This window comes from Bidens hawaiensis, unplaced genomic scaffold (assembly GCF_021521415.1).
Source record: "Bidens hawaiensis isolate Kalapana, Puna unplaced genomic scaffold, B.hawaiensis_p1.1 tig00036293_1, whole genome shotgun sequence".
Classification (NCBI taxonomy): domain Eukaryota; kingdom Viridiplantae; phylum Streptophyta; class Magnoliopsida; order Asterales; family Asteraceae; genus Bidens; species Bidens hawaiensis.
Genome location: NW_027496318.1, coordinates 79,242 through 96,648, shown reverse-complemented (window position 1 = coordinate 96,648; position 17,407 = coordinate 79,242). Strand labels below are relative to the sequence as shown.

The following is a 17,407-nucleotide window of genomic DNA, read 5'->3' as shown; positions in this document are numbered from 1 at the left end:
CAAGGGCCACATCGATACGAATACCGTCCACCTGGATCCAACGATCCGTGAATTTCCCCCGGCTATCACTCGATGCGTTTGCAAAGAAAAGGTACTTTCCCGGGACAACTCGGATTGGCTAATATGATCATATTCTATCTAACAAATTGCTTCTCTTTTGAGAGTCCTGAGGTGAAGTTCTATAACATTATCCAATAAACACTAGTAACTAAAATATTATAACATTATATATCCCTAACCTATCACCAACATAGTTAGCACAACAAGTCGAAACTTAACATTAGATCAACTTTAGGCTTAACAGCAGTAATAACAAGCGTATAACAACACCAATCACAAACTCAAACAATAAACCCTAAGTTAGTAGACTCACATGCCGATTAGGCGATTAATCATCACCGAACAGAACACGGAGCTTGGCGGCAAAAGTACCGGTGGAATCGAGTGCGGCTTCAACTAGAAGGCTGTTTTTGATGTGATTCATGCGATCGTTGAGTGACGCTTGTTCTTTCTCCAAAGCGGCGGTATCGTCCTGTAGATCTTGGATTCGGTACTTTTGGCCTACGGATCGCATGCTTAATAGGAAGATACCGGTCATGGCGAAGAATTGGATGAAGCTGTGTTTGCGTTTGATGGCGTTGGCCATGAATCCTAGCGATTTTTTGGGCGGTGGTGGTGGTGGTTGATGGAGGCATGGTGGTTTTGGATGGCGGTTTGGTTTAATGGTTTTAAGGGTTTTGGTTGGTGTTATGTTTATGAGGTATTTATTTAGCTTCAGGTTTTCAAGGATGAGCCCAAACTAGAGATGCACAAATTGGTTTTTGAGCCTAGCGGGTTTGGTTTGGAATTGGAACTGGTTACAGGGAGTGAAAAAACCTGCTTCCGGACCCGGCCAGCCGGGCCTAACAGACCCACGGGTTCGAACCAGGTTTCGGTTCTTCGGAGAAGTCGTACCTGGAACCGACTCAGACTCGCTGAAACCGGTTCCACCTCTACCCTGTCAAAACCCGGATCTGACTTGGCCAAAACCTGACCATGCTCGGAGCAGGTTCCTACCTAACCCGTTCTTTACTTTTGTTGACAAAAATCGGAACTGATTCATGAAAAAACCCGGCTTGCCACCTGAGAACCAGTTTGGTTTCGATGAAATAGTTTTTGTACAAAATGGTTTGGAATGAAACCGGTTTGTAAACGGAAAAGGATTGGTTTGGTTGGAGATATGCTTGGTTTGTAATTGGTTTGTAACTAGTTCGGTTGGTTTAATCGGTTTCATGGAGGAGTATTCAAACTGATTATAACCTGAATGTTCAATTTGGTTTCAATAGCGGTTCGGGTTTGGCTTAGGTGCGGTTTTTTTTTTCGTGAACTGGTACTTTTGTCCACCTTTAGAACTTGTCATTTGAAAGCTTACGGTACACTGATCAATAGGGTAAAGTAAATTACATTTTATGATTGGAATGTGACTTTCAAAAGGTTATAATAAGAAAAAAGTTGAATCAAGATTCATATATGAAGCGTCTACCGATTACAGTTAGTTTCAACTTGGTAAGATTAAAATTGAAGTTAATCACAATTCTAAACACGCATATACAATTGTGATATATAATATTGTTACTTGTAAATAACACAGGAAACAATAGGTTCTTCAAGGTAGGTTTTATACTTAGGTTAAATTAAGAATTTACTTGAGCTTAAGTGTTATGTTAAGTGAACTCCTAAATTCCTAATTAATTTATTTGGGCGCTTATGGTAATTGGTTATGGGATCATATGGATCCATGTTATATTCCGTGCCTGGTATCTTGATCGAACACACACAAAAGCAAGACGGTTACACCAAACTAGACCGAACCATATATATTCTGTTTTATTCGTAAAACGTTAAACAAACGGCAAGTAGGTGACCACTGGCTATGGGCCCATTTACCACATATTCCCCCAATATGAAACACTAACCACGTGGCACTCTTAACCCCTATAAAAAGAATTCAAAACAACACAACTTTGTTGTGAGCAACAGACAAGAACAAAACCAGTGCCAACAGTCACTATGGCCGGAGAAAACTCCAGCAACACCGCCGGCAAGCCTATCCGCTGCAAAGGTAAGCTTCTAATTCAATAGTTTGAAACTGAGAACAATATGTTTGAAATTTAACATTTTGATTTCCTTGGCACGGGCAGCTGCGATTGTTCGGAAACCAGGGGAGCCACTAGTGATCGAGGAAGTGATAGTTGCGCCACCGAAACGGCGTGAAGTTCGAATTAAAATAATATGCACATCACTTTGTCACAGTGATCTTACCTTTTGGAAAATGAAGGTAAATTGTTACATATTTTGGAATTTTTTACCAAACTAGTGTTGGGTGAAAAAAATATTTACCATCATAAAAACTATTTACCAAACTAATGTTTTTCTTTATTTTCTATTCATCTTTATTTTTAAATTCTTTTATTGGAGTCTTTTAATTTTTTTTATTTAGTTAATCGATTATTTATTCTTTATAGCATAATGCTTATGTATATTTTTATCCATTAATCCAGTATCTTCTTTTTTTATATATATTTTCTTATCAGTCAGCTTTTCTTTTCTTTCTTTCTTTCCTTTTTTTTTAGTATTTTCACTAATTGTTATAATTCTTTTCTTGTTCTTTTATTTTTTATCTACTATTGTCAAATATAAAAACAAATAAATCATCTAAATAAATTCAAAATGAAATAAGAAACATAAAAAGATAACCAAATATTAAAACTTAACCTGCTACGAGCCACCAGTCTCAATATCAAATATAAACGAAAATATGAAATTCAAAGAACACAAACAAAAAGGCAGAAATGCCAAATGAAGTTGAGTCGCTACCGATCTCTACAACTATAAACAAATTTAAAAAAAATGTGTAAAATAAAATGAATATGCTACACTGAACATATTTAAAACGAAAAGAATCCAGAACATTAGTACCGGTTAGGTTCGTTACCGTACTTTAACTTAACCCAAAAATAAATTCGTAAATGAACATATTTAAAACAAAAAAATAACATAATTTGATAAAACCCAGACGTTGCAGTGATTATTCAACGTGGATTTGATCGGTATCGGTTAGGTTCGTCAAAGTCTCGAAACTAAACCTAAAAAATAAAATTCGTAAAATGAATATATTTAAATAAAAGCAAAAAATAAATACATTTGAAAACAATTAAAAAAAAGAAATAAAAAGAATAGCAACGAGATAAAAAAAAGATAAGAAAAGTTTCGTTGATAATATATAAAAAAAGGTTAACTAATATAAAAATAATAAAAAAGAAACTCCAATATGATGATTTAATAATAAAAGGTGAATAGAAAATAAAGAAAAACACTAGTTTGGTAATAATTTTCATAGAACACTACTTTTTCCACCAACAGTAGTTTGGTAAAAAAAATTCCATATTTTGAGTTAAATTTGAATATAATCAAATGTTTGGTGGATGTTAGTTAATTAAACTTTTTTTTTATGTGAAGGATCCTCCTGCTAGTTTTCCAATAATACTTGGCCATGAAGCAGTGGGGTAAAAGCTCTTGAACTCTCTAACTTACGACTTATATGTGTGTATCTGCGCATGCCTAATTTAGATTTATGTTAGAGTGTTGAGATTCTGAACCAATTCTTTATCCTCATCTCTATAATTACACTAAAAAACATTATATTTCTTTCTTTTATTTAATTAAATAATATTTTTTTTGTACTTTAATTCTCTCTCCACCATATAATTTACAAAAAAATCACTACATTTTTCCTAAATTTATAAAAAATCACTACATTTTCTCTATTCGTCCTATAATTTATAAAAAATCACTACATTTTCCATTAATTTACAAAAAATCACTACATTTTCTCCCTCCACTCTATAATTTACACTCACAACCACTCAAAATCTCACCCCTATAATTTACAAACTCACCTCACAAAATTTTGGGAAACCGGATGAAAATGCTCTTATACTATTTGTGACGTAGCCCTAGTCAGCATGTTACATCAACTTTTTAGACAAACATATTTATACCCCTAACAGTACCATAAACATTCTTTTCACATGCAACTTACTTTTTAATATTTAATTTGTTATTTATTATTGACCGTGAGAAAAAAAAATTGAATAGCACTTACCTGCATCACTGCATGTAGCCAGCCACGAACGGGACCCAAAGAATGGCATGGCCACGACGCCACATGCCAGCTCCATGTCATCAAGAATTAGGCAAGGATACTCGTATTGCGGGTCCTCTAAGACATTGTTTAATATGCTTGTTTCTAACTATAATTAACTTTAAATTGACTCAATGATTTGTCAGAAGTGGTAAACATGTTAATATGTTATACCTATCATAGCAACTATTTTGTAAATCATTTGTCTGTCCATAAATTTTTTTATGTTAATAATGATGCATTCATTACCGCAAGCATATGATCCAACTCATAACTATTTCATCTTCCACATTATAGGGTTGTAGAGAGTGTTGGAGAAGGTGTGCATGAACTTGTTGAAAGAGACACTGTGATCCCAATATTTTTAGCCGATTGCGGTGAATGCACCGACTGTTTATCTGAAAAAAGCAACCTATGCACAAATTTTCCTTTCCGTCTCTCTCCTTGGATGGACCGAGAAGAAACAAGTAGATTCACAGACGCTAACGGAGAAACCTTGTGCCACTTCTTGTCTGTTTCAAGTTTTAGTGAGTACACAGTGGTTGACATTGTACATTTAACCAAAATCGACCCGATGATCCCACCTAACCGAGCTTGCCTCTTAAGTTGTGGAGTATCAACCGGTAAGTTTGACATTTCAGGTCAAACATGTTTTTAAATTTTTATCTATTTCAATATTGGTGAGAAATTTTACAACTATTATGTCTTTTAGCTAGTGGTACACAAAATATGTATTTAAGGGGTAAATTGGTAACATGATCAACCAATTTTGACTTTGGAAACTACTAGATTTGACCCAAAATGTCAATATGGTTTCAGGGTTGGGTGCTGCTTGGAAAACAGCCAAGGTTGAAGCTGGATCAACAGTTGCCATATTTGGACTGGGTGCCATTGGTCTAGCGGTATGGTTTTACACATAAAGGCTTTGTAACTGATGTTATTCAAAACTTGATATCACGATTATGGGTTATGGCTATAAACGAGCGGAGTCAGGGTGAGCTCGGCTCGGCTCGTTTATCTTAACAAGATGAAATGTTGACCTTGAGCCTGCTTGTTAGGGGTGCGCAAGAAACCGAAAAATCAATCCGAAACCCAAAAAACCGAAAAAACCAAACGGAAACAAAAACTAACGTTTGGTTTTATGTTTTTGTAAAAACCGAACTTACGGTTCGGTTTTGGTTTTGCATGTAATAGAAACCGAAAAATCCAAACTGAACCGAATTTCTAGATTTTTGTTTTTTTTATTATGTTAGATAAATAATTTATAGGAATTAATAAATATGTAACTCAAATATTTTTGACAAAATTTATAATAGTCAATTAGTTAATGATTAACAAAATTATTTATAACTAAATTCATTATTTTAGGCAAACTTTTTTTCCAACTAAAATTTTCAAGCTCAAATGGCAAAACCGAAAGCGAACCAAAATGAAAACCGTAAAACCAAAACCAAATGGTTTCAACTGCACCACACCACACCACTCTCACTCCACTGCTTGTGAGTTGTGGCTCGTCGAGCCGGATTGTTTATTCTAAAATTTTTATTTTTAATTTATTTTATATTATATTATATTGATATATGTAAAAACTAAAAGTAATATTTGTGACATTAGTCAGTAAAGCTTTTGTGACATTAATGGTTTAAACTAAGTTCAACGTATAAAAATAAAGTTAAATTATAAACTTGATATATGCCTTGATGTGAGCTTAACGACCAATAATAACAAGCATGAATTGTTTTTACAGGTAGCAGAAGGGGCGAGACTGTGTGGAGCTAAGAGGATCATAGGTGTTGATGTGAACCAGGATAAGTGCGAAATTGGTAGTTTCTAATTTGAGTCTTTACAACATTATGATAACTTTCCATTTATAAAGTTTATATGTGGAGTTAATTTTACACTAATCTTTTACCTTATTAATAGGAAAGAAATTTGGAGTTACTGATTTTGTGAATTCTAGTAACTGTGGGGACAAAACAGTGAGCCAGGTAACTTAACCGAAGTTAAATCATTATTCGACGCAATAAGATATTGCTTGATCAATGATAAATGACTAACTAATGATGTTATTTTGGAGCAGGTAATAATGGAGATGACCGGAGGTGGTGTAGACTATTGCTTTGAGTGTGTTGGTATGAAGTCGGTGGTGCATGAAGCTTATGCTTCTTGTAGAAAGGTAGATTTAATATTTATTTTTATTTTGCTCATTCCATTTTTCTTAGGGGTGGCAATGTTGATTTGTAGAAAAAGGTTTTTCAAATGAGTTCATTTGGGTGAACTCAAATTAAAACATGGTCTTATACTCAAATTATACACGAGGTTACTCTTATAAAACTTGTTAACTTATAAAGAGTATGCATGAAACCGAAATAACCAATACAAACAAATGATCAACTCGAGATGCTAGAAGGTGCAAAACTCCCGAAGGTTTGGCTTTATGTTTTCTCACAAACTGAATTTCCTGTTTGGTTTTGTATGTACTCATTCTCAAAAGAACTGAACACCTAAAAACCATAAACACCGAACCAAACTCGTAAAGACCAAAAAGACTGAACTAAACTCGTAAGCAACGCTAGAGTTCATGTTTGTTTGAATATATTTGTTATTGTAAACGTTAATCGATGATTTTTTTTGTTGGATATCACTTAATCATTAATTAACGAACTTAGTTAAGTCCACACTTACTGGCAAACTTCAGTTTTTGACGATTTATATTTTTAGGCCTAAACGTTTCAAGCCCAAATGATAAAACCGAGTAACTGTATGGCTTTCATCATCTTCCAAACTCTTTGTATGCACCAATTGAAGTTTCTTCATCTGTGAATGTAATCTTTAGGGATGGGGGAAAGTAGTAGTGTTGGGCGTTGACCGACCGGACGCGATGTTGACTTTTAATTCTTTTGAGCTACTTAGCAGCGGGAGATCAATCACAGGATCCTATTTTGGAGGTCTCAAACCGAAATCCGACATTCGTATCCTTGAAAAACGCTACATGAATAAGGTAAGCAGAATACTAGCTCTTTGCTTCTTCGTCTTTGACTTCTGAGGTCAAGGTCAACTAAAGATTTCTTTCAATCCAAAATTAATATGGGTTGTAGTACAAATTAACACTAATACTTGTTATGAACTCTTCAAAAGGTTAAAAATATTCATATTAAAACTTAATATTAATTCTTGTCCAATTCAGGAAATATGTCTTGATAATTTTGTCACACATGAAGTTGACTTCAAAGATATCAACAAGGCTTTTGAGTTGATGACTGATAGGAAGAGTTTAAGGTGTGTAATCTGGATGAACAAATGATTAATTAGTTTTCATTTGAACTTTCATGAGGTGTTACTATTATTAAGTTGCAAATAAAGATGAAAACATGTATAATATTTGTTTTATGTCATATTAGTCAATAGAACTTTTTTAATTGTTTTTGTTAAACTACTATAATGTGAGATGCCACCAAATAACAACTACCACTTTTAACTATATTATATAGACCGCTTATTGTTTAATAAACCTAAATAAAAGGGAATTTTATTATTTGATCGTATGTTGTTTAAATGTCACATGAAAAGTATGGTTACTATTCTATTTAATGTTTTAAAAACCACAAAACATAACACATGGTATTGTTAAAGTCCACCCATTATGTGTTACGTCTATCTGAAGATGTATCAACCCACCTAATCGCTAACGTACAACTAAAGACTCAATCCAAAGAATACATATGAAAGCTGCCATACAAATACTCAATTTTTGTTGATATACACACTCTAATGTTAGGTCTCATTTTGTAGATTTGATAATGAATAAGAACTAAACATTAAGAACAAGAAATATTTTATGTGGTTTGTGAGAACTAAACCTATGTTAAGGTAGATGCAGGGTTTCTTTTATGTGGTTGACTCTTACCAGTTGTGAACTGTTCGTGAATCGTTCGACGGAAAGTTCATTTATGTTCGTTTATTTAATAACGAACGATCATGAACAAAAAAAAATTGTGTTCGTTTAATTAAACGAGCGAACATGAACATATGTTCCGTTCGTTTATTTGTGTTCGTTTTATGTTTGTTTATTTATGTTCGTTTATGTATTAATAAAAAATAATTAAATATTATTCAAATGAGTCATCTACTTAAAGTTTTATATTTGCTAATTTGCGTTCATTTATGTTCGTTTGTGTTCATCAAATTTGTTCATATATGTTCATTTATGTTCGTTTATCTTTGTTCGGTTATGTTCATTTAGACTTTAAACAAACGAACATAAAGGAACACAATGCTCATTTTTTAAATAAACAAACATGAACATAAATATTTGTTCGATTAAGTATTCGTGTTCGTTTAAAATTAAATGATTGAACACAAACATGCCCTTGTACGTGTTCGTTCGATTCGTTTACATGCTTTCATTATTCACGTTATTGAATACATCAGTCTCAATCTCTAGGCTTTTCCGGTTTTATTTGTGTTCGTGAATACATTAATTTCCTTAATGAACGACACGAACATAAAATCTCGTTCATTTAGTGTTCGTGAACACATTATTTCCTTAACAAACAAACAAGAACAAGACATTGTTTGTATTCGTCCGATTCATTACACCCCAAGTGTGTTATTATTTTAAGTTTTAGAACTTGATCCTATGCTAGTGTATTCGGAAGCTAATAGCCACCCTAACTTAGTAACTTAGGTGTTTAACACCCTAGCAGGGCGCCACACATGGTGTCCCACCCTCTTAACGGGCGCTAGAGAGATGAGTGAAGTGCCCTTGCAATCTTAACCCAACACCAAATTTCTATTTCTTTTTTTCTTCTTGCATCTTTTTAACTTTTTAGTGAAACCACAATACCAGAATTAAAGAGTGAGTTAGTTAACTAGCCTTTCTAGTTTGGCCACAACACATAACTTAATAAAATGCCATTGTCACTCACATCATTGGCTTAATAGATAAATGGTCAATAGAAACTCTGATTTTGTTTTACCGAATATAAAGTTTTGATAAATGTTAAAACTATACAAATATTTTTTTTAGAATAGAACAGAATGTTCGTTGTTGAATGCCTCAATCAACGTTTTTAAAACTGGACCGGAGTGTCTGTGGGTCGTTTCCATTTTGACCTGCCGGTTTTTGATGGGTGACCACTGAACCGGAAACCAGGTTAACGATTGTAATTATTGTAAGTGACTCAGTGAGGAGCATGCCTGTTTTTAACTTATTCACATAGTCCATTTTGCTTTTTCAGATTTCAATCTGACTTTTCAGTTTTTATGTCTTTTTCATTTTTTGTTTCTTAATTAAAAGTTTTATTTATTATTTATTGTTATTGCATTTTTCAGCTTATGCACGTTTTCTTTTTCTTTTTATCTTTCTACAAAAGAGAGCATACTTTTCGTAATTTATATACTTAAAAGAAGAGATAGTGATTAGCCTCAATGATTCATGTTTTAAGAAGACGTTAATTATATATAATTTTTTTTGATTAACCTGTTATCCGGTTTTAAGACCGGTCCAACCAATACCACCATGAACCCCTAGAGTGACATTAGTGATTAGCCTCAATGGTTCATGTTCATTTTATTTTATACTCGACAGGAGATATGCAGGAAGTATCTTCAGTGGACATGTGAATTATTATAAAATTTTAAAAATTGTAACCCACCAACCCACATATGGGGTTGAATTGGCACAGTACAATAATATACTAATAATTGTATAGTCATATCTTTTTGGGCAATGACTGTTTCACACAACTCCTACTATAAATATAAACTTCTATTTTTTTTACCGGCCAAACTTCTTATTAGTATTCATAAAATAAGCATAACCTTTTAGTTTGAAAGAGTTGTAATTAAAGAATTGAGTTTTGAGTTTAAAGAAAATGGATGAAGCATAAATCAATGTTTGCTTATTTGTCTAGATTATTATCAATATCAAGGTGCAATTCGATAAAATAAATATATAATCGTGTAATATAAAGTATTTAGTTAACATAAACATATACAAGTATGTTACATACAATTAGAGTTTTCTTAGTTCAAGGCCAAGATATACCACGCTGTGTGTCTAGTTACGCCTTGAAGTTTGTGAGAAAGAGGAATACTTTGGTACATTCAGAGCCCCGAAGCATCTAACTAGTTTGGTGAACAAAGTCAAAGCGATGAGCTTTCTTTAGGTGAAAAGTTAGCAATACTAGCGATGGTGTTCCTTGGGAGGATTTGTGTAATCGGGTAGGTGTGAACGAGGGCTGACGGGATAGCCTCTAGTTGTGTAGTTTTTGTTTGTGTTGGTGGTTGTAACCGGTGTGTATAGCTTCTTGCTCACTGTTTATATATAATATATATTTTGTTACGTTTTGAAAAAAATAAATTTTATATTCTCCAATTATTTAACCCGTGTAATATAAATTATGAGTCTAGTTATTTTACAAAGAGGGACAAAAATAAGAAGAATAAGAAGGATTTGTAGACACAAAAAAAAAACCTTCAAAACAATTAAAGAAAAACCATAACTCAAAATTTGATAAAAAAACAAAAAAAAGTAAAACAAAAAAGTTTCCACTGTCTTTGTCGTTTTTAAAAAAGAAAAAAGATCATTGTACCTTCTTGTTTATCATTGTGTTTTGTATTTATTTTTGTCATTGATTGTTTCTTTTTTCCTTGACACTGTATCTTTTTTTCTTGATATTGTATTATTTTACTCAACATTGCGTTATATTTTGTTCGGCGTTGTGTTATATTTTATGATCTATTGTGTGTTTTTTAGTTATAAGTATGTATTTTGTTCATTTTCGTCATTGCGTCTTTTTTTCGGCATTGTGACTTTTCCGCAGATTTTTTTGAATGGACGGAAGAAACATTTTAGTTTTATAAATTTTTCAATTTCTATTTATATTTTGAGTTATGTTTTTATTATTATTATTTTGAATTTTTAAAAAGTTATTTTTATATATTCATAAATGCTTCTCACACTTATCATTTTTATCTCATTTTATTTTAACTTTTTTCCCTATAAATCATATTAACTAGACAGAATTACAAATTTTGTCCTTTAAAAAAAGCCAAAAACCGGTTCGTGTCCTTTTCTAAGTTTCCTTACAGGCGGTGTACTTTAAACTTTTTTTTTCTACACGTTATGTCCTTTACGCTAACCGGGTTAGAAAAACTCAGTTAAATGCCCTCACGTGAGACGCATGTGAGGGCATTTTTGTCTTTTTGCCTACCCTGCTTCTTCTTCATCACAAGGGCAGAAACATCCCGCCGGAAAACTCGTCGGAGCTCCGGCATCCACTTCCGATAATAATAATAATATTATCGTTTGTTATTGTTATTATATAAACTCAAACCCTAACAAACTTCTTACCGGAACTCGAACTGCCAATGGCGTCACTCCGATTCACTCCGTTCTCAACCTGTACGGACCGATGTTCACCGGACGTCAAACTGTTCCGCTGCCGGAAGCCAGTATCCGTCCGGTGCTCCGCCGGAGACTCTACGGTTACCGGAGGCGCTGATTTCGATGCGAAGGTGTTCCGGCATAATTTGACTAGGAGTGATAATTATAACCGGAAAGGATTCGGACATAAGAAGGAGACTCTGGAGCTCATGAATCAGGAGTATACGAGTAAGTGATATAAGATTAAGTTGATTTTTGTTGAAATGTTACAGGATACGGAAAGGATTCGGACATAAGAAGGAGGCGCTGATTTCGATGCGAAGGTGTTCCGGCATAATTTCACTGGGATTGTTGGTTTGAAGTGATGTTGATGTGGATGAGGGAATCGGAGATGGAGCGGTGGCTGGTGGCGGAGCTATGGTGGCGGTGGTGATGGTGTTTGAGGAACATAGAGAGAGAAGTGAGATGAGGCAGCACAGAAACAGAAGAAGAAGAAGAAGAAGAAGAAGAAGGGTAGGCAAAAAGACAAAAATGCCCTCACATGCGTCTCACGTGAGGGCATTTAACTGAGTTTTTCTAACCCAGTTAGCGTAAAGGACATAACGTGTAGAAAAAAAAAGTTTAAAGGACACCGCCTGCAAGGAAAGGACACGAACCGTAATTTGGCTTTTTTTAAAGGACAAAATTTGTAATTGGGTCTATTAACTATTTATAACAAGCAAATAATATTATTTTTATAAGCTACCTAGCTAATAGCATACCGCTTATTTATAATTTTTGAAAAGTAACAGAACCACCTTAAAACATGGTGCCACGTGTTACATTAAATATCTATCACCACCTATCCCGCCGGGTCCTAACCAATAAAACCTCAAAACGGAATCCAACAAGTACAACAAACATACGTCTCAGAAACAGACCAAAAACAAAAACATAACCTCGTCGGACAATGGCCGGACAAACCACCACCGCCGGCAAACCTATCCGGTGCAGAGGTAGTAAATAGTAATCCCAATACCAACAGTTCAAAACTGTAGATATTATTATAATCTTAAAACATTTATTTATGTTGTTGGCAGCTGCTATTGTTAGGAAGCCAGGGGCACCACTTGTGATCGAGGAAGTGATTGTCGCCCCACCGCAACCTCGCGAAGATCATATGCACTTCTCTTTGTCATAGTGATGTTACTTTCTGGAAATTGGAGGTACAGAGTCGTTGACTTTTGAAATTAATGAGTGTTTTGTTGATGTTGAATTGTTTATAACTGATTGATGGTGTTTTTTTTGTGAAGCACCCGCCTGCGATTTTTCCCAGGATACTTGGTCATGAGGCAATGGGGTAAGTAAGATTTCATTGAATTGATAAGAGTTTGAATACTTAATTTGTTGTTTTGTTTTGTGTATTTGGGGTAATAGTTTTCTAGATTTTTTTTTAGGAATTAATTATTAAGCTTTTAAAAATTAAATTACACCGAAACAGAAGACAAGCGGGCAACAAGCTGCGCCGCTATCCCCTTTTTGAATTACAAAACTCAATCTTTTAAAAGGTACATTTGCTGATCTTGGTTGTATGACGAAAAAAGTCGTATGGGTTGTATGAGGAAAAAGGTCATATGGGTTGTATGAGGGCTAAATCATATGGCCCAAAATGACTGATGTGATCATTGACAAAAGCCATGCTGGCCGTATGACCTTTCCCCCCAAGCTTACGACCCATAAATATTCAAATTTCATACAGATTTATTAGCTCCCAAATTATATATTTTTTTTCTTTGATTCCCAATTTCAAAAAACGATATTATAACCATTTTTTTTGTGAACAAAAGGGTAGTAGAAAGTGTTGGAGAAGGTGTACATGAAGTTGTTGAAGGTGACACAGTAATCCCAATATTTTTACCAGATTGTGGTGAGTGTACAGATTGCTTATCCAACAAAAGCAACCTATGTTCAAAGCTACCTTTCAGTGTTTCACCATACATGGATAGAGACAAAACAAACAGGTTCACAGACATTAATGGAGAAACATTTTACCATTTCTTGTTTGTATCAAGTTTTAGTGAATACACAGTGGTTGACATTGGTCATGTGACCAAAATTGACCCACAAACACCCCTTAATAGAGCTTGTCTCTTAAGTTGTGGAGTTTCAACTGGTCATCATCATCATCGTACTCAGTATATCCCACCAATAGCAATGCTATGGAGTTTCAACTGGTAAGTTATATTATCTTTTTTTTTTATTTAATGTTTTTGTTGTTTACCTTCGAATAAGGAGATGCTAACGTATAAAGTTTCGAGTATGTAACGATTTTAGGGGTTGGTGCCGCTTGGAAAACCGCAAATGTGGAAGCGGAATCAACGGTTGCTATATTTGGATTGGGTGCAATCGGGCTCGCGGTATGATCACATTTTTAATTTAAATTTCTGACACGACACGAACCTTGAAATTCACAAGTTTGGGCTTTGTATAAACGGGTTTGGGTCAGTATCGACCCGCTTAGCTAAACGGGTCATGTTACTGTGAACCTGGTGGTTCGTGGGTTGACCTGTTTATATTTTTTGTTCAGCAAATGTAAGTTTAAAATATTAATATGTGAAAATAATAAAAAAATATAAGCAGGGTCAAAGGGGTCGTGTATGTGTCAACCTGCAAATATGCGTGTCGTGTTTGTCTGACACGTTTTTGGGTTCGGGTGAATGTAGGATATGAGTATATTTTATATTTAGCAGTTGTGTCACATGTTAATATTTTTATTATCATCAAAATAAAAGGTGCGTTTTATAATATGTCTGCAGTGTCATTCATGTTACATACCGATAAGTTTAGTGATATTTAACATTAAAAAACCACGTTTCGTTTTTTAGGTTGCCGAGGGAGCGAGGCTCTGTGGAGCTAAGAGGATCATAGGTGTTGATGTGAACCAAGACAAATTCGAATTAGGTAATTTAACTTGTAATTTGAAATTTTATAACAATATGGAAGCTTTTCATTTATGTTAATATTAGCTATAAATAAACATAAATTAAAGATAGTACTATAATAGGATTGTTTTTTATGCAGTTTGAGGATAGTTTGTTTATGACTTAAATTTTAAAATGTTTATTCCACATTTGGCTTCTATTTTATTTTAGGAAAGAAATTTGGAGTGACCGATTTTATAAACTCCCGTAACTGTGGAGACAAAACTGTGAGCCAGGTAACGAAGTTAACCAATACCGACCGAATTATGCTGTTATTTTCCATTATTGTTCTATTTTTATACCATAAAGTTGTTGGTTAAAACAGGTAATAATGGATATGACTGGTGACGGTGCAGACTACTGCTTCGAGTGTGTCGGTATGTCATCGCTCGTACATGAAGCTTACGCTTCTACTAGAAAGGTCTATTCTGCCCCTATCATTATTCAAACCCGTCCAAGATAACGAGCCTAGTGTGGAACCGGGCTTTATAAAGCCCGGTTCTCGCGCATAAAAGTTTTTAACCATTATTGAAGTTTCTTCATTTGTGAATGTAACAATATTTAGGGATGGGGAAAAACAGTTATGTTGGGAGTTGACCAGCCCGGGGAAACGTTGACTTTCAGTTCTAGTGAGGTACTTCACAGTGGGAAGTCTCTCATGGGCTCACTTTTTGGAGGTCTCAAACCGAAATCTGATATTCCGATCCTTATAAAACGCTACATGGACAAGGTAAGCAGAATCTGTCTTTGACTTATGAAGTCAAACTGTTGATTGAAATACTAATGAGTCTTGATCTTTTCAGGAACTGCGACTAGATGAATTCGTGACACACGAGGTTGAGTTTGAAGATATTAATAAGGCTTTTGATTTACTTCTTGAAGGGAAGTGCTTAAGATGTGTGATTTGGATGAAAAAATGATTGGATTTTGGTTCACCAATGTATTTTTATTATTGTATGTTGGTCATGTTATGTGTTATTTGTGGTTAATGAGACAGCTGTGTTAAGTTCTTGATTTCAACATTTCTAATAATGAAAGTATAATAACCTTTTTAAACAAGTTTTTAAATTTCAATAAGAGAATAAGAATGGCCCTGGATTTCCTTATTTTATTTTGCATGTCATGTCATGTCAACGTCACATTAGCTTTTTTAACATTTTCTAGTTTCTTCCCATTTTGTTTCAAATAGGCAAATACCGCGTCTCGTCCAATTTTAGCCTATTTTTCTATGTTGCACAACATATTTAGCTTATATGTTGTTCTCATAGATTATTAAGACATAAATAGTTTTAGAGGATCTTCTTTTGTTACAACATATATCTGTAAATAACAAAGCTTTTTAAATTTAGGGTATTCTGTTTTTTTTAAGTTTTTCTTTAATATTTTGTTGAAATCAACAAAGCAAACCCAACTTCACACTTTAGTGACATTTAAAGATATTTTTAATATTGATTTGACTTTAGGGTATACGACTTTCCTGCAAACGTTGACTTAAATATCGTATAACACATTAGTTGTATGTGAAAGTGACAATTTATTTATTTACCTTTTGTTTTGTACAAATATGTAAATTGGCATTTAACTCATGCATGCTAGAATTTCCCGTTACAAGCTGGGCCGGAAACACATTGCATTTCCCGTGCCCACTCCATCTGTTCTTATAAAGGGTACTTTAGAAAGACAGGTATAAAAAATATTTTTGGTTAAGTTTATGATAGACATTTTAACAATAATTCATAATTTATATCATGTTTGCTCATCAATTAAATGAAGGGAATAAAACATCCATTTGTTCAAATTGAGGGTAGCTCCAAACGCTATTAAAAAGAAGATTAAAAAGACTTAAATAAATCATAGTTTGCTATTGAATTGTCTAGTTTATTACAAATATCAAGGTTAAGAAATTCAAAAATAACCGGTTTCGAAAAATAAATATATAATAATGTAAATTAAAGTATTTAATTATACATTTTTAAAAAAATAATTAAATTGTTAACAATTTTAACATAAACTGATAAGCATATACAAATATGTCATATACAATTATAACAAGAAAGTATAATAAATTAAAATAAAGCTAATTTGATAGATAGCTTGATTGACATACTTTTGTTTAATGTTATGAATAATTTATAAGAACTTTGATCATTAACACTTCATAGTCTGTATAGAATCAAAGTATCATGAGAAGAACATATATAGAAAGATAGGTTTATTCATTGACGAATTAAAGCTTCATATATAAATATGTACTATATTGTAGTTTAAGGAGTTGTTTATTTACACCTGAATGGAACCATTCAGATTGAAACATCTGATTCATTTAGACTTTAAAGGTTTCAGACAGAAAAACATCTGAATAGTTAAAACTGTATCTGAATCATTCAGACTCATGTTGTTGCTTATTCAGATCTGAATGAACCTAACAATCCCTAAGTAAACCTCAACCTTATAGAATAGTAACCAAGTTTCAAAAGTGTTCCAATTAGGCCAATCAATTTTAAAAAATGTTCCAATTAAGTCACTCAACTTTCATATTTTATTAAATTAAAGGTTTTAACATGTTTTTTTAGCCCTTTTCTTTTTTGTTTCACATAGGAAATCTTTTTTTCTTTTTTTTTAAGCTGACACCGAGCGACGACGTGGATTTTATTTTTTATTTTTAAATTTTAATATAATTAACGTTTTTTTAAGTTTTTTATATTTAACTACATATATTGCAAATTCCGACCCACGCATCTTATCCTCCATTTCTTTCTTGACGCACAAAAAAATCAATGAGACTCGATTTGAAGATTTAGGTAGCGTTTGGTATATGGGAATGACAGTGTGAATGGAATGATTCATTACATGGGAATGAAAATGTGATGTTTA

General features: G+C 33.5%; 2 protein-coding genes and 1 pseudogene across 3 annotated transcripts; 2 read left to right on the top strand and 1 right to left on the bottom strand.

Moving 5' to 3' along the window:
* Window positions 1–388: 388 nt before the first annotated feature.
* Window positions 389–667, bottom strand: LOC143588276 (uncharacterized). Its single transcript, XM_077069328.1, has one exon. The coding sequence runs from the start codon at window positions 644–646 to the stop codon at window positions 389–391; it is 258 nt and encodes an 85-aa protein (XP_076925443.1). The 5' UTR covers window positions 647–667.
* A 1,321-nt stretch (window positions 668–1,988) lies between these two features.
* LOC143588271 (alcohol dehydrogenase-like 7) lies at window positions 1,989–7,487 on the top strand. The gene is made up of 10 exons (XM_077069325.1): window positions 1,989–2,101; window positions 2,181–2,317; window positions 3,499–3,545; window positions 4,481–4,806; window positions 5,003–5,085; window positions 5,931–6,006; window positions 6,107–6,171; window positions 6,264–6,359; window positions 7,020–7,184; window positions 7,371–7,487. Exons 1-10 carry the CDS (start codon window positions 2,050–2,052, stop codon window positions 7,485–7,487), a joined length of 1,164 nt encoding a protein of 387 aa, XP_076925440.1. The 5' UTR covers window positions 1,989–2,049.
* A 5,035-nt stretch (window positions 7,488–12,522) lies between these two features.
* On the top strand, window positions 12,523–15,613 carry LOC143588274 (alcohol dehydrogenase-like 7; annotated as a pseudogene). The gene is made up of 10 exons (XR_013145076.1): window positions 12,523–12,568; window positions 12,653–12,778; window positions 12,866–12,912; window positions 13,400–13,725; window positions 13,887–13,969; window positions 14,438–14,513; window positions 14,705–14,769; window positions 14,859–14,954; window positions 15,099–15,263; window positions 15,337–15,613. The product of XR_013145076.1 is annotated as an alcohol dehydrogenase-like 7 (transcript).
* The last annotated feature ends 1,794 nt before the right edge of the window (window positions 15,614–17,407 follow it).

Excerpts from the sequence above, each read along its gene's own strand:
- LOC143588276 (XM_077069328.1), bottom strand. The coding sequence starts at position 646 with ATGGCCAACGCCATCAAACGCAAACACAGCTTCATCCAATTCTTCGCC.
- LOC143588271 (XM_077069325.1), top strand. The coding sequence starts at position 2,050 with ATGGCCGGAGAAAACTCCAGCAACACCGCCGGCAAGCCTATCCGCTGC. Across the intron at positions 3,546-4,480 it reads CTTGGCCATGAAGCAGTGGG|GGTTGTAGAGAGTGTTGGAG; the intron begins GTAAAAGCTCTT and ends TCCACATTATAG. Across the intron at positions 6,007-6,106 it reads CCAGGATAAGTGCGAAATTG|GAAAGAAATTTGGAGTTACT; the intron begins GTAGTTTCTAAT and ends CCTTATTAATAG.